This window comes from Hydra vulgaris, chromosome 07 (assembly GCF_038396675.1).
Source record: "Hydra vulgaris chromosome 07, alternate assembly HydraT2T_AEP".
In the NCBI taxonomy this organism is placed as follows: Eukaryota; Metazoa; Cnidaria; class Hydrozoa; order Anthoathecata; family Hydridae; genus Hydra; species Hydra vulgaris.
The window spans coordinates 9,139,639-9,164,114 of NC_088926.1; the positions used below are offsets into that span (position 1 = coordinate 9,139,639).

Genomic DNA, 24,476 nt, shown 5'->3' on the forward strand with positions numbered 1-24,476 from the left:
CAGGTATGTTGTCCGGGCCACAAGCTGTAGAAGAGTCTAAGCAGGAAATCACTTCAGATATAGAAACTGGAGTGATATGTCAAGCAATGGATCAACCTGTTTGTTGGCGATATCAGGAAGAACGCAACTTGTGGAATCAAGAGATGATATTGATGAAAAGTTTTTAGCAAACAATTCAGCTTTGTCTTTAGGTGAGGTGACAAAGTCTGAACCATACAAGAGAGGTGGAATTAAAGATTTGCCCTTATTAATAATACTATAAAAGATTCTCTAGAAGTCATGACAGGCCCAGGTCAAATGTGTGAATAAATGCCCAAACCAAGCATGTGACTACAGGGCTTGTGATGAAGAAAATCGTCAAGCGTGTTATATCGCGCTCGTAAAATTAGAATATGTTTTCATCGGGCGTGATTATCTGCCCTCTAGATAACGTCGGCGAGCGCGATCATGAAAATTGCTAAGGCGATACTCATAAAAAGCTTTTTCTTTTTTATATCTTTTTTTATTTGATACATAATTCTTTCGTCAAAAAATGTTTGAATTAGTATCACAGTTATGAAACTACTTCAACGAAAGAGATTTTTATACTTCCAAACTTCTTGTATATTGTCAGATCACGATTTTATTTTTAACTATTTATGTTATTAAAAAAAAATATCAAACAAAAACGCAACTTCTTATTGATTTAGTATTGAAGTATAATTTAGTGACTTAGTTTTGCTTCGTTGTTTTGTATTTTAAAATGTTACTCTGTAAACTTAATTAACGGTTAATGGTTTTTATATTTCTTGATATTTTTTATTCAAATTAATTATTTAATTTTTTTCTAAAATTTTTTTTTAATTACGTTTTTTTATCTTAAAACAATAATATGCAAGAATAATTTGAAATAATAATAACTTTTTATTTAATAAATATTGACATCATTACTTAGTTTTCTTTTGGAATGTCCTTAATTGCGAACATTCTAAACAACAGAATCGTTTTAAATTTGAGTTAAAATAAATAATAGTTAATAAAAAATCTATACTATGAACAAAAACTAATTTTAAAAATTACTCTATTATTAATATTTATCTTTATTATAAACGATGTGTGGAATATTACAAACAATAAATCAAATAAATTTTACTTAATATTTTCACAAAATTAAAAATACTCCGCAGTTTTAATTTTCTTATAATGGTTTTCGAATTTTCTAGTCTTATTTTATTTGCGCATTTTTGTATTCACATTGTGTTTCCACGTGCACATTCCATCATTGAAATTAGTGACGATAACGACTTTAAACTGCTCATTCCTTACGTTAGTGCAAAAGAGAGGGACGTTGAGCTTTTTATATTTTATATCAGTTGTTTGATAACAGAATATCTTTAATAAAAATCTTTTTTAAATATTTTATGAAAATAAAAAAATAATCTTGAACTATTGGACGAGCGTTATTTTACACGCTTGTTATAAGCTGAACGAGCGTTGTTTATTGCGCCTAGAACGTTTGAAGATACCGTTTATGGGCGTGTTTTACGAGCGGAGCGCAATCACGCTCGCTTTATCACAAGCCCTGTGACTATTGGAGTCTTTACAAATTGAAGGAAGATAACCATCAATACTAAGATTGCAAGATGAGACAGCTGAACTCAAATTAGTTTCACAAAGAGCAAGTAGGTCTGGTAAACTTTGCAAGAGATAAGACTCAACAGAAGAAAAGTTACTTCAAAGACCACGAATATTTGTGAATGATAGATTTAGAGAACTTGGTGATGATGACAGTTTTTTGTGTTTTATAGTTTTTGGTACTTTATTCATCTTTAAATTTGTTGAAGAACTTGACTCAAAGCATAGATAGTTCTCAGAACACTGTTTAATAGCCCAAGCAATTGCCTCATTACTACTAATAAACCCTAAGCCGTAACAAAGGGCTTCAAATGTGGCCTCCGTAATGCACACCAAAAGTACAAACAGAGACACCATCCATGCACAACATGGCACTGTTAATGATATTTTTCAGCTGTTGATGGAATCAGCCTCTCTGAGAGCTACCACAGAGTTCGGGAAGCCTGACTACCAGCCAGCCTCAGAACCATAAAACTGAGTTTTAGAGCTGTACCCTCATTAGGAGATAATAGAACAAGTTGCCTAGTCATAAAAATAGAGACACAAGCAAAACCAATGCCTTGAATCAAGAAGATCCAGCATTCAACATCCTAAACTGGAAACAATGTATTAAAAATACATCTGCGCCAGCCTAATAGATGAAGAAGGGGTGCAAGGCTGGTCAACAGATAGAGTCTATTTACCCCCTCTGTTTAATTCTTATATATATATATATGATTGATTGACTTATCTCAATAAAAATAAGAGTTTTATTTGCTAACACTAATGTGGATATTTCTACTTGCAGAGTTTATATTAAAAAAATTTAAACTACACACCGGGAACATATGTGGCCTGCATTTATGACGCTCATAAATGCAGGCCACATATGTTGACGTTTTTAAAATTAGGCTCTTTAAAATCACAAAAAATTCAATTCCTAATCAAAAGTATCAACTTTAGCCCATCATTCTAAAAAAAGCTAAGATGCAAGATTTTGAATTTTTTGTTTTTTTTTAAATATATCTACTGCATACTTGCTATCTTAAAATGATTGAAGTATAAAACCAACTTGTTCAAAAGTTATTAGCTGTTAAAAATGATGAAAAAAAATCTTTCGCTTGTAGAGTCAAATTTTTTCAAAATAGCCCACTACTTAAATAGTTTTTTTCTCAAGAACCATTTTAAACATTGATCTGAAATTAAAAAAAAAATGATTTTTTATATATGTACAAAATCAAAAAGTTTCAGCAAAATCTGAGATAGTTTATGAGAAATCTCATAAAAATGTACTCTATTTGGCATGGAATGACCCATATATGTATATATAATTTTAATTACCTGGTACAATAAGCCCTCTTTTTTTCAAACGAGCTTGAAGTGCAGCTGGTAATGTCATCTTTTAACACAGATTTTTTATAGCTAACTAAATTTAAATAATAACTCACACACTATATATGTATATACATATATATATATATATATATATATATATATATATATATATATATATATATATATATATATATATATATATATATATTCACAATGACCCAAAGGTTTATTACATTACCATGTATAAACAGAATACTTAAAATGTATAAACCTTTGAAGTATTATTTTTTAAGCAAAGAAATCTTCCCACTTGAAATTTTTAATTTTTGAAAATCCAATTACTTTATAACGTATATTACAAAACCTTATGTTTTCTAAATTGATATTTATCGTTTTTACTGTTTCATACAATGATTTTAAGGAAGCATACAAATAACTTCTTAACTATTACCTATTCCAGTCAAAAGTAATAATGAGATTCTTAGACTCTTCCTTCATTAAAATTTGTTTTAAATTTCACATAATGCATTAGTCCCTAAACTAGGCACAAATGCATTATGTGAAGGTTTGTTATTTTTTTTAGACTGAAGACGAAAACTTGTTATATTTTATTAGACTGAAGACAAAATTCATTTGAAAAATAGCACACTTGATAATTGATAACGAAAGTAAAAGTAAACATCGGCCTTTCATTTAATCAATTTTATGAAGAAAAAATCACAAAAAGCAAAAAACTCTGAAAAGTATCATTAAATTAGTTTCATGTAATAAATAATGTATTTATTTATAGCTTAAATTTGCTATAAAAGGTTTTACTAGCGTTTTCATGCATTTTTGATGTATTTACATAAACAGATAAAAAATATTTTGACTTATATCATAAAAACCTAGCCCTTTTTTTGGTTTGCGGTTTTTTTAGTAATAACAATATTAGTAGTAAAAAATAATAATAAAAATAATAATAACAATAATAATAATAATAATAATAATAATAATAATAATAATAATAATAATAATAATATATTTACAATGACTAATTTTTAAAGATATTAATTAAATAACTTCAATATATTAGCTAAAATTATTAGCTAATATTAAAATTTGTATCGCATAAAATTATTTACAACAAAGAAATAGAACTAAGTAATCAAAATATTAAGTATAAATAGGTGAAAATTGTTATCAAAACAAAATTAAGTTTTCACACTATTGTGTTACGGTTGTGTAAGTTTTGTTTACTTCCGAGATGAGAAAAACCGAATAAACTATCTGATCCCGTTACTAAAGAACCGAATATCATAACGAATTTTCGGTATGGGATTGTCCATAATACGTAATTTATAGAAAAACTTGTGACGAGGGAAGGGGGCCTGAAACGGCCCTCTCCCTTTCTTTGTTACAACACCGTAACTCCTTTGGTAACATTTTCTGCTCGAGTCGTCACAAAACTTTTGGCCCCTCTCCACCTCTAGAGCATGACGTAATTTACTGACGACCCCTTAGTTACTATCTGCAGCATGCCCTAAAATTGATAAATATTAAAGATCCCTTTGCTGCAATTGGCAACATTATTAATTAGGTTATCTTGTCGATTGGTTCGTGAAAAAAGACAGGGGTCGTGAAAAAAAAGTAACGGGAGGTTCAGTTATTCTAAACTATAATCGCGACTTATAATTGTTATAGAATTATAAGATTTTCTTTTTTTGTTGTTGTTGCTTTTTTACCTAATTTGTGGTGATATATATTTATAATTTATGATGAATTATATATCGAAAAATTTACGTTTTTATAGCATAGGGTGATCAGTGTTATTCTCAGCAACAGTGTCATTCTTGTTTTTTTTGTGACCATTTTTTGCCTGCAAAGTCTTAATTTTATCTGCAAGGTGCATTTCCCACCTTGTCTACTTTGGTTTGTAGCATTCTGTAACCAATAAGTCATACTTTTAGTATGCATTTAAAGGAGAAGAAGTGATAATGTTTATGTTGTGTTGTGCTTTGTTCCCATTCATTTTATTCCTCTTAGAAATATACCTAATTGCTATGTGTAACTTATACCTTTATTTATATTTATAGAGTTAGTAAATATGGATAATAATAGAAATAAATTAAGATTTAATATAGGAGATTTAATAAAAAAATTGAATTAAAAAGTTTTATCTAACTGATACTTTATCAGTTATGCAACAACTTAAAAAGTCAGATCAAGAAAATCGATAACAAAACCAAAACTCGGATCAAGAAAATCGATAAGAAAACGATAACAAAACGAGCGATAATAAGAAAAAACAGAGAAAAGTTCAACGTGCTATTGAGAATTGTTTGACAAAGAAAAAAAGGCAGATAGGAAAACATATAGTTCTGGACTAGAACTACTCATATAAGAAAACTATTGTGCTCCAGAACTTCTAGGGTACACTAGTTTTTATATATGTATACGTTTACTTCATGTTTTATTTTGTTTTTAAATTGTTTTCAGAAATATGATTTTGTTAAAGTCACCTAAATTTAAACATTTTATTTATTATAATTATTATTATTAATTTAAAAATTTTAGCCTAATTTAAACAATAAGCCTAAAATTTTTACAGCACTTTCTCCAATGTTAGTACTAGTTTTTGAACTGAATACAACTATATAGATCAAACAGATTTTGTGTAATTGCATTCTCTTTTTCTAATACAAACTGATTTCTTATATTGCTCAATAAGAATTCTCTGCCATTATAGATTGGCAATATTTTCAAGTTAAATTTTAAAGTCAAAACCTTTATTACTCTATTATCAACATGTAGTAAAAATTTTTAATATATTTAAAAGTTTAAAGTTTTTAACTTATTTGGAAATTTTTGCAAACTCCGTAAAACCTTGTTTATATAGTTTGTTTATATAATGGATTAAATGGTGATATAGTTGAGCCACCTAAAACAACCAAATTAGACTAAAAATATCAGTATAAAACTATACTTTAAATATTTATTAATTCGTTTATTTCGGAATTTTGTAAAACAAAATTATAGTTAAAAAAAAATGCTCAAATTTTAAATTTATATTTAATTTTTGATCCGGAATTTACGCCTAAAACATATACAGTTTACACTATGTTACAAATTTATAACTCTATTTTCCATTTGGCCAAAAACAAATTAAAAACAACTGTTGTTCCGCAAAAAGTGTTATTCCAGAGGGCAGCAAGAAAAATATTGGAGACTCAAATTATAGTTTTGCAGATGCGGTTGAGGAAAGAATGCCAAATTTTCATAACCAGAAGGACGTCGACGATCTAATTAGAGACTTAGGTCTGATCAAGTTGAATAGTATTTTTCTAGTATTCCGGCTCAAACAATGAAATTTATTGTGATGTGGAAGTTATCGGACAAATCCTAATTTCATTATTTGAGCATAATAATTAGTTTTTGTTGTTTTATGCGTAGACATAAACGTTCTATAAAATATAAACTTTATTATTTGAAACACAATTATTTAAAATGAGGTGAAATGCAGCTGAACGAGAATCTTTTCAAAAGCGACTAAAAATGTTTTTAGTAAATAAACCTAATATAAAAAAAAAAAATCGTAAATCATTTTGAAAAGGAAGGATTTGCTCGAAGTACAATATATGACAACCTAAAAAGACTTGAAACTGTTCAATCGTTTTCTGATAGAAAGCACCCTGGTCGTCCGAAATCCTGGACTAGAAAAAAGAAAGCCGAATTAACGAGACTTGTCAACAATCGAAAAGGGGTCAGTCATATGTATGTCCGAGCCATTGTTTCGCACTTCCAAGGCTGTAGCGATCAACTCATCAATCTATATTAATGAATGTTTAGAAAAACGACTTCTTCCATTTATTCACAAGTATCATGGAGACTTTTACTATTTATTTTGGCCAGATTTAGCAAGTTCTCATTATTCTAAAGATTCTCTAAATTGGATGGACCAATATGTCTATTACGTTGATAAAGAATCCAATCCCCGAAATGTGCCTCAAGCACAACAAATTGAAAATTTTTGGGGACATTTGGCACAGAAGGTTTATGAGGGAGATTGGCAAGCTTCAACAGAGCAAGTTTTGGTTGATCGCATTAAACTAAAACTACAAGAAATTGATTTAAACTTTTTACAGTCGCATATGAAAGGCGTCAGAGCAAAATTGAGACCAATTGCAGATGGTGGTGTTTTTTTATGTAAAAAATAACATATTTTTATTAAAAGATAAATGCTTTATTTAAAAAGAATATAATAGTAGTTTGTTTTTTTATTTATAAATAAGTTATTGACGTTTTTATTTTGTCCGATAACTTCTGCATCACCCGTTATGACATGTAATTCAAGTTAGTGGCTCTTATTTATAAGCTCATCCCGGAGGCTCAAAACGTTTGTACTTTTGTACTTGAGGTGGGATACCTTTTGTAATTACAATACAAAATTGATTAAAAAAATATAAATCTTTACATATGTTACATATTACCCAAAAACTCATTTTGTACTAAGCATTTTAAAATTTTTGTCAAATTTTTATTTTATTTTTTTGCTAGCGGTGACGATTAGATAAATTCTAAAAAATCTTCAAAAATGTTTACATGTGCATTTTGGGGATAAAAACAATCTTTTCAGACAAGAGTTAAGGAGGTAATAACATAGACAAGTTGAGAATAGAAAACGAAATCTGTTTTTTTTCATTTTAACAAGCTTTAAACTTTTAAGTTTAAGTTTAAAAACTTAAACTCAATTATTTTATTACACGATTACTTTTTGCGTGGCTAGAAGTGAACGTGATAAGACGTGTTTTGTAATTGCGGAAAAAATTAAAAATGGCGAAATATACTGTAGTGCAAATTAAAGATTTATTAGAGATACATGAAAACACATTATTAAAAATTTTTAACGAAAAGTTTGAAAAATTAGAAAGCAAATTAGTGAATTTGCAGAATGAAAATACATGTTTAAAAAAAGAAGTATACGAGTTAAAGAAATCTGTTGAATTTGTAAGTGAGAAATATGAAGCAGTAAACATCAAACTCACCGAGCAAAAAAATGCAAAAACAAGCACAGTCGCAAATATTAACTCAACCACAAGTTTTGAAAATGAAAACAATAATGAGATTAAAGACAAAATTGCGGAATTAGAAGATCGAAGTAGGCGGAGTAATCTAAGATTTTCAGGAATTGTAGAAGATGAAAATGAGACGTGGGAAGTAAGTGAAAAAAAAAATTCAGGACTTTTTAAAATCAAAACTTGGATTTGAAAAAAATGTTGTAATCGAAAGAGCACATCGAACGGGAAGAAAAGTTTCTGATGGAAAAAAGATTAACAGAACAATCGTAGCAAAGTTTTTAAATTTTAAAGATAAATCGGCAGTGTTGGACAACTTTATTAAACGAAAGCTATGGAACGAAAAGTTATATGTAAACGAAGATTACAGTGAACGAACGATTGAAGTAAGAAAAAGATTATTTAAGGAAGCAAACGAGTTAAAAGCAAAAGGTTAATTTGCCAAAGTAATCTATAATAAACTTATTACTCGTGATTTTTAAATTTAATATGAAATTCTTTTATTCAATTGCTATAAAAATATAAATGGATTCAAATTACCACAAAAAATTTGACTCAATGTCATGTAATTTATTTCAAACAAATGAATTAGTCATTGATATTGAGTCAGATCCAGATTTAAATTATTTTCATGAATCAGTTGCACTGCAAACTAAATGCTTGTATTTTTACAACAAAGAAATAAAAGAATTTCTAGATTTCTAGATAGCGGGATCATTTTAATGTTGTTCATATTATTATTAGGAGTTTGAAAAAAAACTTTGAAAATTTATTTATTTTTAGAAATAAATTTATTTTTAGAAAGAAAATTTAAATATTTTTAACTTAATTTGTTTAACTGAAACGTGGTGCGATTCTGTTGATGTTAAACTCAACTCTAATCTCTGTCTTACAGGTTTTAACATGATCCCGCTAGCGCGAAAAGCAAAAAAACGCGGTGGTGGTGTACTTATTTATATAAAAGAAAACATGTGTTTCATTATTAGGCCTGATATGAGTATCTCTGACGACAATATTGAGGTTTTAACAATAGAAATTAAAACCGGTAATTCTAAAAATATACTTTTAAGTTGCTGTTATCGCCCCCCATCTAGTAAAACCGAAAGCTTCGCATCATTTTTGTGTAACGACATTTTAAAAAAAGGTTTAAAGGGAAAAAAGTTTAACTATTTAATAGGTGATGTAAATTTAAACTGTTTTGAATATCACACTAATAACAACATAAAAAAATTTTATGATAATTTATTTCAAAACGGTGCGGTTCCATTAATTAGCAGATCAACAAGAGTGACAGCTACGTCAGCTTCTATAATTGATAACATTATAACTACTGATATTTTCAATAAATTTCTTAAAATTGGTATTATAAAAAATGAAATTTCTGACCATTTCCCGATTTTCTTCTCAATAAATATTGTCCCTAAATTACTACCACAACAAAAACAAATTTTTACCAAACGTTTTTTTAATGAAACAAGTTTGAAATCATTTAATGAACAGTTATCCTTAATTAGATGGACAAATATCGACTTTAAAAGTGACGCAAACATAGTCTATGACACATTCTACAAAACCTTTTTTGATATCTACGACGCAAATTTTCCAAAAAAAGAAATATGTAAATCTAATAAGAGTTTAAAGTCACCGTGGATAAATAAGGACATAAGGAAGTCTTCTAAAATAAAACAAAAACTGTATGTAGAATACTTAAAAACAAAAACACATGAAAGCAAAATTTTATACAAAAAATACGCTAAACAATTCGAAAGTCAAAAAAAAGCTGCAAAAAAAAATTATTATTTAAATATGTTAGAAAAGCATAAGTTTAATTCAAAACGCACGTGGCAAATTTTAGCAGAAATTACAGGTAATCGCAAATTAAAATTGTGTTCTTTGCCTAAAAGTTTAAAAATTAATGGTAATAATGTTGATGACCCAAAAGAAATAGCTAGTGAGTTAAATAAATTTTTTGTATCTGTTGGCCCGAATTTATCTAAAAACATTCCAGACATGCTAAATCCTATAATTAATTGTGTTTTACCACTTAAAACAAATTTAAATGCTTTTGAAGTATCATTTTCAGAATTTGAAAGTGCCTTTAAATTGCTAAAATCTAATAAAGCAGTAGGTCCAGACGACATCAGTGGAAACATAGTCATTAGTTCAGATAACAACATAAAAGATATTTTATTTAAGGTTTTTAAATGTTCAATAAATCAGGGAATTTTTCCTGAACAACTGAAAGTAGCTAAAGTTACTCCTATATTCAAAGGAGGTGAACTAAAAAATGTAAATAATTATCGTCCAATCTCAGTTCTTTCTGTTTTTTCTAAAATATTTGAAAGAATTTAACAAAATATTTAATCATCTCTCTGTTAATAATATACTTTATAACAATCAGTATGGTTTTAAAAAGAATAACTCAACTGAACACGCAGTAATTCAACTCACTCGATGCATTACAAATTCCTTTGAAAAATCACAGTTTACTTTAGGCGTTTTTATAGACTTATCTAAAGCCTTTGATACCATCAATCACGACATTCTCATAAAAAAAACTGAAACAATATGGTATCACCGGTGAAGTCTTGACATTATTAAAAAACTACTTAAAAAATCGTAAACAATTTGTTTACATTGATGAATCTACCCCTTCAAATGTTTTAGAAATAGCCTGTGGAGTTCCACAGGGTTCCATACTTGGACCACTATTATTTCTTATTTATATAAATGATCTATATAGAGCCTCTAACTTAATGACAATAATGTTTGCGGATGATACCAATCTTTTTCTATCCAACAAAAACATCAATCATTTGTTTCATGATATGAATATTGAACTGAAAAAAATTTCAGACTGGTTCAAATCAAATAAACTTTCGCTAAACATTGAAAAAACCAAATATATTCTCTTTAATCCAGTCTCAAAAAAGCATATTCTACTATGCAAAATGCCTGTGCTTATTCTTGATAACATTCCTATAAAAAGAATCACGTACACAAATTTTTTAGGTATCATTATAGATGAAAATCTTTCGTGGAAGTACCATATCGATAACTTATGCCATAAAATATCCAAAAGTATTGGAATTCTTTATAAATAAAGAAGTATTTTAATGAGACATACTTTAATTAAGTTATATTACTCTTTGATACACTGTCATATTAGTTATGGCAATATCGCGTGGGGGAGTACGCACAAAAGTAAGTTAAAACCTCTCCATTGTCAACAGAAGCATGTAGCACGTCTTATAAATTTAAAAGATCGTTTTACTCATGCAAAGCCTCTTTTATTTAACATGAACATTCTTAATATTTATGAGGTTAATATTTTCAACGTTCTTTGTTTTATGTTTAAATGTAAAATTAATTTATGTCCAGTTTCTTTTAGTGATTTATATTCATGTAAAGAAAAAAACAAATATACACTCCGAAATAATAATTTTATACGACAACCAAAATGTAAAACAAATATTGGCAAATCTTGCATTCCATTCCGTGGAGCTTTTTTATGGAACAAAATAGTCTTAAAAAATTTTGATTTTACTCATGAATGGAGTTATCCAGTATTTAAAAAAAAACTAAAAGAAATAATTTTTAAAATTGATGACATATTTCTTTATTTTTGAATGCTTGGTTTTGATGGCTTCATAAGATAGCTTTATATTTTAGTTTTGAATATATTTGACCACTAACGATATTTATATTTTTGTCAAGTCAAGTCTTGTAACTTTATTTTATTGTATTTAACGTTCTAGCGGTTCTCGATGACAAGACCTAGTAGTCTAACTTGAAAATTGTAAAATCTGTGAATCTAAAATAAAATTTTTTTTCTTTAATCTTTGTAAAACAAATATAGACTTTAAATCTTGGTAAAACAAAATAATTAACTCAGGAAATTAAAGACTAAAAACTAGACTTTTTACTATTAGATTTTAGTTAGAAGCGAACAAGATTAGCTGAAATACAGAACTGCTTTGAAGTGTCATATCATACTGCTCCTCCTGATATGATAATTTGCTGTTGTGATGAAAACATGAAAATCTTACATTTAACAGACCAGATTAAGTGTTATAATAAATCGTTACATTTTTAAAAACTTCTGTAGCTTTCTTTCTTTACATTAACTTTATCATTTTAAAAATACCAGATTTTTGTAATATTGTGAAAAATAAAAATCTAAATTTATTGCTTTAATTCAAAAAATTAAAATGATTGGAACTTTTTTCCAGTGAGCAAATCCAGGTTTCGTGCTTTTTATTACATTTTTTGCATTAATTACAAATTTTGATATAATATGGTAAAAATAATTATTTAATACAATAAACCTAATTTAATTTATCGAAATATATTATAAGATAATGAGTATAAATAGTTTAAATAAATTTAAATAATTCGGGTCTTGATTTTACAAAAAACGCGAAACCTGGATTTGCTCACTAGAAAAAAGTATCGACCAAGTAAAATGTACAAAACGAAAAAAAAAAAAGAAAAAAAGCATTGGAAAAAAAAAAAAAAAAAATGCACTTTACGTGTTTATGCGCGCAACAAAAAAACTTGACAAGCTCTTTAGATTTGTCATCCGCAGCGATAAATTGCGATGCATTGATGTCTCACAGGAAGTTGAAATCAATGGACGTAAAAAGCATCCTTTCATCAAATGGAGAGATGCACAGGCAGCCAGAATTGAAAAAACACAATGAATCAAAGTGTTTACCTGCGAATATATATTTAAATGCATTAAATACAAAAATACAAAAATAAAATCTGCTAAACCTAACTCTAAAAATACATTTTAAAAATGTTTTTATACTAACGCAACTTACCTTAATCCGGATAAAATAAACGAATTATCTGCACTTTGTGACGTAAACATGTATGATTTAATCTTTATTTCTGAAACATGGTTTACTGAAATATCTGCTTCTCAAACCTTTATCGCATATAAATGATATAAATAAAACAATTATATTGGCTAAGTAAGCTGTTGATAGAAAAGCGTATAGTTGTATGTTACTAGCAGGTAATTTCAACTTTCCGGATATCAAATGGCACGATGATGACAGGATCGAATTACTAAGTGGTCAAAATAGTGCGGCAAGTGTTTTTCTTGATACTTTGGCTAATCATAACCTAGAACAATTAGTTGATTTCTCAACATTCGAAGCATCTAATGGTAAAGCAAAAAACATTTTGGATTTAATTATTACAGACTTATCAACAAGAGTAACCAACTTATCTAGCTCTCTGCCGTTAGGTAATTCGTCACAAGGTCATCGCATATTGAGTTGGGATTACGTCGTCCTTCCTAAAAATGAGACTACTTTCTCAAACAAAAAATATGACTTTAATAAAGGTGACTATATAAATTTCGGTAAAAAGATTATAGAAACTAACTGGAAGCAATTATTTGAAAATAAAAACACTAATGAGTGCTATGAACTTTTCTGCAATAAATATAATAAACTCAGCAAACAATTTATTTCTTTAAAAAAAAGTCCATACCACCCGTAATGCGCCGTGGATAAATAAGGAGGTACTGGCTATGATAGAGAAAAAAAAAAACAATTGGGCAATTACTTATCTGCGACTAACTGGCGATCAGCGACACTGATTCGTGAATATAGGAAACTAAGAAGCCAAGTGCAGAAAGCATGTAAACGTCATGTTCGTGTATTTGAAGCACAACTAGCATCAGATAAAAGTAATCCTAAAAGGATTTACGCTCATGCTAAGGTGCAACAGAATGTTCATGTATCAATTAGTGGTATATCTGATGCAAAAGGTGAAACGTTAACAGAGGGAATACATATCGCAAACAGACTTAACGAACACTTCAAATTAGTTTTTGTTGATGATAGTAAAAGTAGTCAGTTACCTATTTTTGAGAGAAGGCATTATCAAGAAGACTTAGGCGATATAATTATTAATTTTGAAGCGACGCTAGCTTATTTGGTTTGAATTATTTGGTTAAAGGTTTGAACCCGAATAAATCTATTGGTGCTGATAACATTAGTCCAAAGGTACTTAAAGAATGCGCAGCTCAAACGACTTACCCTCTTACTTTACTTTACATTAAAGCACTGTCCGAAGGCTCAACACCTACAGCTTGGAAACAGTAACACGTCACACCGTTGTTTAAAAAAGGAAGTCGTCTAGATGCCGCTAATTACAGACCAGTGTCTATCACATCAGCTCCATATAAAGTAATGGAAAAGATTATCAGGGAACAGATAACAAAATATCTTGAAAAAAAGGACTGCATCTCACATAATCAATATGGATTTATGTCCAAAAAAGGATTGTCGACTACATCACGAAAGCATTAAGTAAAAGAAATTTTGTTGATATTGCATTTTTGGACTTCACAAAAACGTTTGATAAAGTTTCACACCGTAGACTACTTCATAAATTGAAAGCAGATGGGATTAATGGCAATGTTCTAAAATGGATTGAGTCACTTTTGATTAGTAGAAAACAGCGAACTGTTTTAGGTGAACACTCTAGCGACTGGACCGATGTTCTAAGCGGAGTTCCTCAAGGGTCTGTACTTGGTCCAACATTATTAATCATTTATGTAAACGACTTAACGGATAAGTTATAATCAGTTAATAAAATCTATGCTGACGACCCTAAACTGTTACAAGAAATAAGACCTGAGTTTCACGATGCTGATCGCCTGATCCTCCAAAATGATTTAAACATTGTCACAGAATGGTCCAAGGAATGGCGATGGAGTTAAATGTTTCAAAATGTAAAGTTATGCACCTTGGTTATGGAAATAGTAATCATGAATATGTAATGAATGATGGAAATACATCACTTACTCTTGAGGCAACGGATATTGAAAGAGACCTGAGTATCTTCATATCTAATGATCTAAAATGGAATCAACACATACAGGTTGCAACACGTAAAGCAAATATGATAATTGGCCTATTAAAAAAAATATTTAGATCAAGAGAAATGAAGCTTTGGAATAAATTATACACTACGTATGTTAGGCCGCACCTGAAATTCGCTATTCCGGTATGGTGTCCTAACTTAAAAGGTGACATCATAGAAATCGAAAAAATTTAGCACAAAGTAACAAAAGTACCTCATGATTTAATAGAATTATCTTACGCTGAAAGGCGTCGTCGGCTCAATTTTATTACTTTGGAAACTCGCAGAAGACGTGGCGACTTAACCCAACAGTTTAAGCTAGAAAACGGTTTGAGAGTATCAATTGGCATAATCCCCCAATTCGCAGATCATCTTCCAACGTCCTTATGCGTGAATTCACATATAATAATGCTCGTCACAATTTTTTTACAAATCGTATTGTCAATGATTGGAATAACTTGCCGTCAGCATGCAAAAAGGTTCCTTCAGTTAACGCATTTAAGAATAGAATTGACAAGTATTTTTTTTCTACAGCTGCATACAGTACATCTTTTACTGAAGATGAGCTGCACGTTTATTAATTAATTCGTGCTTTAGCAGCTACAAATATTGGTTTTTTAGATACTATTTGTCATAGATGTAAACTTGAATTAAATGAAAGCAATCTTTTTTCCCTTTTTCCCAATTTTGATATCAACTTACTTGCTATGAAATACCAATTGCTTTTTTTTACTTAAAGTTTATATTTCACAAACCATAAGTTTTTGTATAATTTGTTGGTTTTGTTTGTTTGTTTTTTAATTATTTGTCATTTTATCTACGAAGACTTATTTAAATATATTACTATTACTATTACTAACAACTATAAATAGGCTTTGTCTCAATTGAAAAAAGAACTTTTGCTTTAATAAAAACCTCCGAAGGCACAGGACGTCCGTTAGACGTCTTAAAGACATATGACGCCTATAGGACGTCCTACCGACGTCTAACGGACGTTTGTGCTGGCTGTACTCTTTTTTCACTTTTCACTAAGATTTATATATAGTCGCTACACATATCCGTAATGTAGATGATTTCATGAATAGAGTTTTTATAGATTTATCAAGTAAAAACTTTCCAAAAACAAACTCTGATTTTCTACTCTCGTTAAGACAAAACGTTTATAATTTAGTTCTAATTAAAATTGTTAATTTTTATTGATTTAATATTCTGTTTAAAAAAAAAAATTAATAATATCAATAGAAGGATAATTATTCGTTTTTTATTAGAATAGAACTAACTGTTTTTCACTTTGTTTACAAATAGTTACAAACTTTATTTGTATTTTTATTATTTTGAAATAAATTGCATTTTATATAAAACCTTTTAATATAGTTTGCATATAAAACAAAATATATATTTTATGAGCAAACTGTATTATAAGCCTTTCTTAAATATAGTTTTTATACCAAAATATATTCATTCAAAATATGTTAGTTAAACTTATGTCAATCAAGATTTCTTGTTATTCCTATTGTTGAAATACATCTTAAAAATAAGCTGCAAGGGTGCACCGTATGGATGATTTTTAAACAAGTTTGTATCATAAACTAAGCCGGACTTGGTTTCCATTTTCTAAATTAGCGGGTAAAGATTAAAAAAAAACAATTGTCAGATTTTGACTGCATCACTAGTGGAAAGCTTTTATATTTTATTTACGGGAGCCTTGACGCACGCGTTCTCATAAATTTAAGTTATAATAAATTTATAACAGAAAAGCAGAAACAAAAAAAAAGAAAAAAAAAAATACGTAATCGAAAATGTTTTTAATGTCAAAGAATGTGGTTGAATAATTAAAAAATTATAATAAACAGCTATGTTTGAATAAATTAAGAAAGAAATAAAGTAAAAAAAAAGTCATCTATCTTTCATATATATTGTATATAAACAAATCTACATCCAATAGATTTATCAAAATTTTATTGTCATGAATAATTAGCATTGCTTTTAAATATTTAAAAAAAAAAACAGTTATTTAAAAAAAGTTTATAAATGTTATTAATTATTATAGAAGAGAGAGAGAGAGAGAGTCAAAATCCATCTCACCCCTGATTTGTCACAAATTAATATAAGATACAGATTTAATGCTAATCTAATTATATCTATTGTTTTGCATAAAATTTCATTTTTATTTAAAATTTGATAGAAGTATTTTAATTAAACAAAATAAAACTGTAAAGAAAAAATAATGATGATTAAATAAACAATTTTTATTTCTGTTACAATTATAATAACTTCTTAAATTATTTACAAGGTATTAAAAAAATATATATATTATATAGAAACCAATGCTTTTTACAACAATCACTTGGATAAACTTCCTTTGACAGGAAATAATAGAATAGAAAAAAAATCTTAAAGTTTTAAAAAAACAAACAAACATCGACATCAAAGAAAACATCAAAGAAGATCTTTTTTTTTTTTGATACAATGACTCAGTTAATATAAAGGAGGTTATCGATTTTTTTCTTTTTCTTTTATAAAAAAACCAACATGAATATTTAAAATAAGAGAAGGATTTTACTTTTTTCTATTTGGAGTTTAGCATGAAATTAATATTGTTATATGCTGTGCTTTTTACGAATTTTGTTCAAATACACAGTAGCAAAGTAGAATGCACTGCAAATGACGAGTTTATCAAATTAGCTTTAACAAACTTTACGAGTGAAAACATAACAACTTTAGAAATAAGAGCGTTTAATTCAAAGTCACAATGGCACTTACAAGTTGGTTGCGAAAAAACGAACCAATCAATCTTAAAATGCCAACGATCTTCTATGAATAATTCTCAATACTTTCGTATAAATACAACAAAGTCATACGAATTATTATGGTTGTATGATTGCTACAAAATTCATGGCGTAAAATTGATTAAAGTGACAAAACAAACATGGAAGCATTTTAATATCAAATGGTTTTATCATCAAGGAGATGATCAATTTCTGAAAGAAGAAACATTAAGCATAAGAGATCTAACAACGAATAAAAATTACAGTGTAAACATTCAAATTAGCAGCAATAACTTGTATAAATTTGATAGTGGTACTATAAACACGCAATATCGTATTTGTATTAAAACCACTTACATAGCACCTTTAATTTTATTTGAAGATGCAAAAGATGTGGTATTAACAACATGCCAAGATATAAGTTTTACAGAAGTTTTGCCAAATAACTTAGGTGGTTCATCGTCATCCTTAAAAACAACTCTTCTAGTTGTTGGTATAGGGGTGGTGGTGCTTTTTATGATATTTCTTTTATTCATTATATATAATAAAAAATGCAAAGCAGGAGGGGATCATAATTTTGATATGAATAAAGAAGAAAGTTTAATGGCTGATCATCAAGTTGAACATGATACACCTGATCAAAACTTAAACTAGATTCAAAGTGACCATAAACTAGATGTCTACTAATTGGCCGTAAACGAAACCCTTAAAGCAAACTTTTGACTATGTACTTAAAATACTCAAATTATCCGTTTAGCATCATACAAAATTATTATCAGTTAAATTATTTTGGAAAAATCTTCATGATGATGATCAAGTTAAATTATTTTGGAAAAATCTTCAGCAACTGTTGTTAGCTAAGCACTTCAAAAGTAAATAGGTTTAAAAAACAATTTATTATTTTTTTGAATTATATTGCATATTGTTATATTTGATGAATAAGTCTATTCAACATAGTAATGGTACTTTTCTAAACACAGATTATGAATTAATTGACTTTTTGAGTTTATGAGTTAATGAAAGTATGAATCAATATTCCAGTCATTTCCTACCCCACCTCCCTCCCTCCCCTAGCGCAAACTCCTCTTCGCCCAACTCAACCTCCTTCTATTACCATAAATGGAATCAAATAGTTATTATAATTCTTTGTAACTTGTAAAAATTCTTGGTAGCTACGTTGTGCAATGGTTGCTACGTTGTGCTTGGTAGCTACGCTGAGCAATGATAGAACTCTGAACGTAAGATCAAGATCTTGGATTTCAAAATTTGTTCATGTTATTAAATCGGCATAGTTCATGATGTTCACGGTTTTACCACCACGCTAAATGTTTATTAAATGGAAAAATGCTAATATAAACAATTTACACACGCCTGATGAAATTTTCTAACTTTAATGATTAACAATATTTTGGTGCATTGTTTCTGAAAATGCTGGTCCTGGTATTTTATTTTTCAAGATATTAGCTATTTATATAAAATGCAAAAAAAGTTTTGAAAGAAAATCAAAAAATTTATCTATAAGCACAACCGGGATCACAAACAAAGAACGATTAAATAACATTTATTAAAAGCATTTTTTTAAAAAAAAAAAAAAAAAGAGAAAACTTAAGTTAATATATTTTTTTCTCTTTTAAAAAGCAAACATTTTTGTAAAATGTTTAGACAATATAAAAAAATTTTTAATATTACTAAGGTATATATTACTTAGGCATATATTATTGTTAGATATATTATAATATAATATTGTTAAGATTATCCTCATAGATATAGACTGTTTAACAAATGTTGCTAAAGTTGTTTAAATATTTTTGTGTGGGAATTTCGGATTATTTTGTAGTTTTTATACGTAAAAGTTTTGTAATTTTTATTCCCAAAATACGTAAAATTTAAAAAATTTGAAAAGAAAAATATTGAAAAAACTAGTCAAAATTTTTTTTCACAAGATTTATTAGAATCTGCGTTGAAAATCTCTTGTACGTATTTTTTTTATGAAAATTTCTATTTTAATTAAATGTCAAGGTTTACAACCTAATGAATTGAAATGAATTTCTAGGTTATATGTATAACCTAATAAATAATAAAGTAATAACCAAAATGTAATGCGTACGATGGTTCATTCAAAACGCAGCATACGTTTCTTCAGCTCGGAATACAAATGCCGTATCACAAAATTTGTTAAAAGTATATATAAACATGTAGTTATCTAATTTATGCCAATTTAACATTATGTTAATGAAAATAATTTATTTTGTATAACGTTATATTGAAAAATTACATAAAAATAAAATTTTAAAATTACATAACTTTAAGTTTACATAAATTAGATAGTTATATACTTATGTATCATTTCAATAAATTTTAAATACGACACTTGTAATCCGAGCTGATGGTTTGTCAAAAAAAAAAAATTCTAATGAAGTTTTTTTGGTTTATATAAACAAAGCTTCCTGAGAATATTACCAATTCAAAAAAATAATTATTTTATTCCGTGCAGTCTTTTATGGGAAGATTTATTGTAAATCTGTATTTAAAAATTCCATAAAATTTTTAAATTGACTTTTAAATTAATCACAATAAAATTAAGAATAGAGCTTGCCTTAATAATCCGGAAAATATTTGTTATAGTGGTAGAAAGTTCACAACAAAAGAATAAACAAAGAATTAAGACAAGAGAACGAAAGCTTTTAATACTCATTCTGATATCAAATAAGAATAATTTATAAAGCATTACGGCGATCCGAGTTTAAACACTATAATAGTCAGAAAGTTCGAGTTTCTTTGTTTTTCTATATTTTAAAAATAGAAATTTTTTTTTTGTAGTATCTTAAAATAGATCAAAAATCTTTTTTATTGTTAAAAAATGGTAGTTACATAATATTTACAACCCCCTGAATAGGAAAGGTAGATATCAACTTAAGAAGAAATTCCCCCCCCCTCCTCTTTCTACCTCTTTACTCACACTTGGACCTCTTGGCCCTAAGTTTATGGTAACATCGTTTCCAGACTCTAATCATCGTAATTATTTGTTCAACATTTTCATTTAGTATGAGCATAAAAAGTTTTAAAAATTTATTTATTTCTAAAGTAGATTTTTTAAAAAGCAAAAAACTCTTTAGCAAAGCTTTTAGATTGTTCAGTAGCAAGTGCTTCATTTTAACTACAAATTTAATATTAATTTTTTACTCCGATTATTTTTTTCAATACTTTTGACCATTGACGTTTGGCCCCTTCATCTTTTATTATTGACTTTGAAATATATTTTTAGGTATTCAGTTTATAGATTTTATATTTTTTAAACAAATTTCCGAAATTTAAATTAGAATAAACAGTTAAATATTTGCCCTTAAAGAGAGCGAACTTTTTTATTATTGATGGAACGAAATTGAAAAAAGGTTCGATTTTGTTAAATTTTTCGGTTAAATTTTCTCCTCTCTTTCTACATGGTTCTAATAACAACCTTGAAACCTTTATATACTTTTATTAGTCCAGGTAATAATAGCTTTTCTTATGCCAACTTGATTTCTTCTCTATTTTCAAATGGTGATCCTGGAGTAACTGAGAGTAATATTGCACATACGTGTTAAGTTATACTGTTTAAACACATATTATAATGTATATAAGTATATTTTATAAACTATTATTCATTGCAAATCAAAATAAGTATATATGTAAACATTTATTCATGCCGTTTATTTTATTTACTCTCTAAATAGTTGAATATATGCTGTAAGAAAAACACACTTTTTTCAAGGAATATATTTTAACTATAGTGTTAACCAGTGGCGTTGGATAGTCGCAAAAGTCAGGCTGAAAACATGTGTTAAAAAGGAAAAAGTTCCTCAATTTCGTATGATACATTAAAATAGATAAAAATAATCTGTTTATTTAATTATTTATTACACGCAATGCGGTTAATTATCTTTTTAACGTGATTAGCCATATTTTGCCAGCACACTTTCATTTAAAAAATAGTTAGTATGCGATAGTATCTTAAACAGTTTTATGGAAATACTTTTCTATGGTGATGTTTAATTGTAATTAAGTCATTGCAGACTGGAAAATGATAATTCCGCTGTTGCTATCATAAAAGATTTTTTTAAACTGTTTAGGAAATGGGGGGAGGGGGGGGATAAATGCAGTGTCCGCTACCCCAGTGTTTTAGTTAGGGAGGGGGAACATCGCCCCTCCGCCCCCTTTTTTTCTAAAAATGACGTTTATTATTTATTGAACTTTTTTACAATGATATCAATGCTAACACCACTTGCGTAGGAACAGGGGAGGGGTCATCGGGCCCTCCGCCCCCACCACTGTTACTACGCCAGTGGTGATATCATTAGGCCGGGTGAATAAATATGCTTTTACTCAGTAATTGGTCAGCTTTACGTGAATAAAACTTGTGTAATTTTTCTTAACTTTTTCTTTACGCAAAGCTGAACAATTACTGAGTAAATTGCTTAACTTTACGAAAATAAAAGTTTAAGGAAAACTCCTTAGTTTTTATTCACGTAAAGCTGACCAATTACTGAGTAAAAGCATATGCTCATTTTTATTCACCCGGCCTATTGTCAAAAAATTCAATAAATAATAAATGTCGTTTTTAAAAAAGCAAAGTTATAGAGTATCGGAAATTTTAAAATAAAAAGTTATATAAAAAAAATTTTGAATTAAAGTATTTTGTTTTTAAATTAGCTTTTTTTTTGCTTGTTTTATTTGCTTAACACCAAAGTCTTTCTGAAGCTTGTTTTTAAGTTTGTTTAAAATTCGAGTCTTATAATCACCTACTGAATAACAAATATCTTTAAGAAATATTATTCTATTTTTTCTTTCTGGGAAATTAATTTATCGACAGAAAAAAAGAAAAAGTAAAAGAAATCAACCAAAATTTAATATATTGAGAAATTTGAAAAATTTATATCACAAAAATTATATTACGAAAAAAAGAGCAGAAAAAGAGCAGAATTCCCAGCTCTTGAGGTTTGCTCAAAAAAATGCGTTTATTACAAAGTTGTAAAAACCCCGAAAATGTTACTTTACATTAAGCAATTAGCCGAAAATCTTTTGTTGAATGCTTGTCCACGTCTTCTTACTGGTCTTATTTTATTAAAGTCTTAAATTTTTTGAAGTTATCATTTTAACGGGTTACAATACGTTAAAAATACTGAAATAATCAATTTTGAAAATAGCTTTTAAAATTTGAATTTTTTAGTATTATTTGCATATTACTCATTATATATATATAAAAAAAGTAAAAAAAAAAAAAAATACAACGAGTCCCCATATTGTACTTTTTTAAACAATTGTGCAATTGTTTAAAAAAGCACCTAGATTTTAGACCCTAGATTGTACAAATTTTAGAATTGTAGTTGTTTGTATTTTTTTAAGAAATTTACAATTGTAAAAATTTTAAAATTGTAGTTGTTTGTGTTTTTTAAAGAATTTTTGATGAATTTCTTGAAAAAAGCACTTAAAGAGTGGAGTTTTATAAAAGTAGTTTATTTTAATTGAATAAACTTGTCACCGAAAACAGTTGAAAAAATAAATCGTTTTAAAAAATTGTTTACATAAACCTATACATAAATGGTGATAGATATAAAAAGTAAAGAAAATTACAATATTGCGATATTCTGTATTAACATTGACTTTATGCATTAATATTGCAGTACTAATGCATAAAATCAGCTCTGGATTTACGAATAGACACACTAGGCATGTTCTCTAACAATGTTCCTACGTGCGTGCAAACTAAGCTTCCCGCATCCATTAGATAAAATTAGTTTATTTTGTGTCAAACACAAAGCATACAAACACAAACAGAAAGTTGTCTTTTCCCAGCGGGCACGGTACGTTTTTAAAACGTTTTTTAGACGTTTTTATAAGGTTTAAACCTAATAAAAACGTCCAAAGAACGTTTTAAAAACGTACTGTGCCCACTGGGTTTGTCTATTGTACATTTTGCGATACTACAAATGTACGGCAAATGTTTTGGCTGGCACTAAATGCTATCGCGATAGCATCAAGTGCCAGCCTAAACCGAATTACTATGAAAACCAATCAACCGTTGCAGTGGTTTTCGGAAAATGACTTTGGCAAGTAATGCGCTTTATTAAGACTAAATATTTTAAAAAACTCTATTATTAAAAAATAGATTAAACAGTACTGCGGTTGAAATTATATAATATTTATATTTAATTATATTTGTTAGTTTAAATAATAAGTTAAACTATTTATTGTAAATTACTGTTGATAATATTTGCCCATGTTTGTTTTCTTCCTTTTTTGTTTTCAAAATCATTGTCAAAATTATATTGTTTTGCGTATGTTTGTTTTCTTTCTTTAAATATTTTCAAAATCATTTTCAAAAATATTTAATCTTATTTAGATAAGTGACGGAAGTAAAATATTAAGTAATGTTAAGTATCGTCAGGAGTCCAAAGAAAAATTAGCAAAGCAAAAAAAATTATTGAACAATCTATGAAAATACACTCATACTTTGGCGTATGATCAGGTACTAATATATTTAATAGAAAGTATACAAGTTTTGAACACAGAAAACATCGTTATTGTACCAGTTTCATCAAAAAAAAAAAAAAGCCCATTGTTTCAACCGTTTTGTACCCACCAAACATTTCCGATTCTACTAGAACTTGAAAGGTTTTGTGGGGAAAAATAGAATTTTTAGTCTAAATAAAACAACTCATATTACTGCCATTAATAATCAAAATACACACGTCAGTACTATGATATCTATAAATGACAATTCTGGTAAATGGAGTACTGAAAATCTTTGATTGCTTCGTTGTAACTCAATAAGAATGTAGATTTTAATGTATCAAAAAAAAAT

At 28.0% G+C, this 24,476-nt stretch overlaps 2 protein-coding genes across 2 annotated transcripts in view; one reads left to right on the forward strand and one right to left on the reverse strand.

Annotated features, from left to right (window-relative positions):
• LOC100210250 (polyglutamine-binding protein 1) overlaps positions 1-3,046 on the reverse strand; it is a 38,092-nt gene extending 35,046 nt beyond the window's left edge. Inside the window, exon 1 of the mRNA XM_065800976.1 lies at positions 2,935-3,046. Within this exon, the coding sequence (XP_065657048.1) occupies positions 2,935-2,992 (58 nt within the window). The 5' untranslated portion in view covers positions 2,993-3,046. The remainder of the gene's footprint in view (positions 1-2,934) is intronic.
• Positions 3,047-7,740: 4,694 nt separating this feature from the next.
• On the forward strand, positions 7,741-10,334 carry LOC136082563 (uncharacterized). The gene is made up of 2 exons (XM_065801974.1): positions 7,741-8,124; positions 8,784-10,334. The coding sequence occupies exons 1-2, from the start codon at positions 7,741-7,743 to the stop codon at positions 10,332-10,334; spliced, it is 1,935 nt and encodes a 644-aa protein (XP_065658046.1).
• Positions 10,335-24,476: the final 14,142 nt, after the last annotated feature.

Bases quoted from the DNA above. Each gene is read 5' to 3' on its own strand.
- LOC136082563 (XM_065801974.1), top strand. From the start codon at position 7,741: ATGGCGAAATATACTGTAGTGCAAATTAAAGATTTATTAGAGATACAT. The intron at 8,125-8,783 runs GTAAGTGAAAAA...ATTTATTTTTAG, and splicing joins ATGAAAATGAGACGTGGGAA to AAAGAAAATTTAAATATTTT.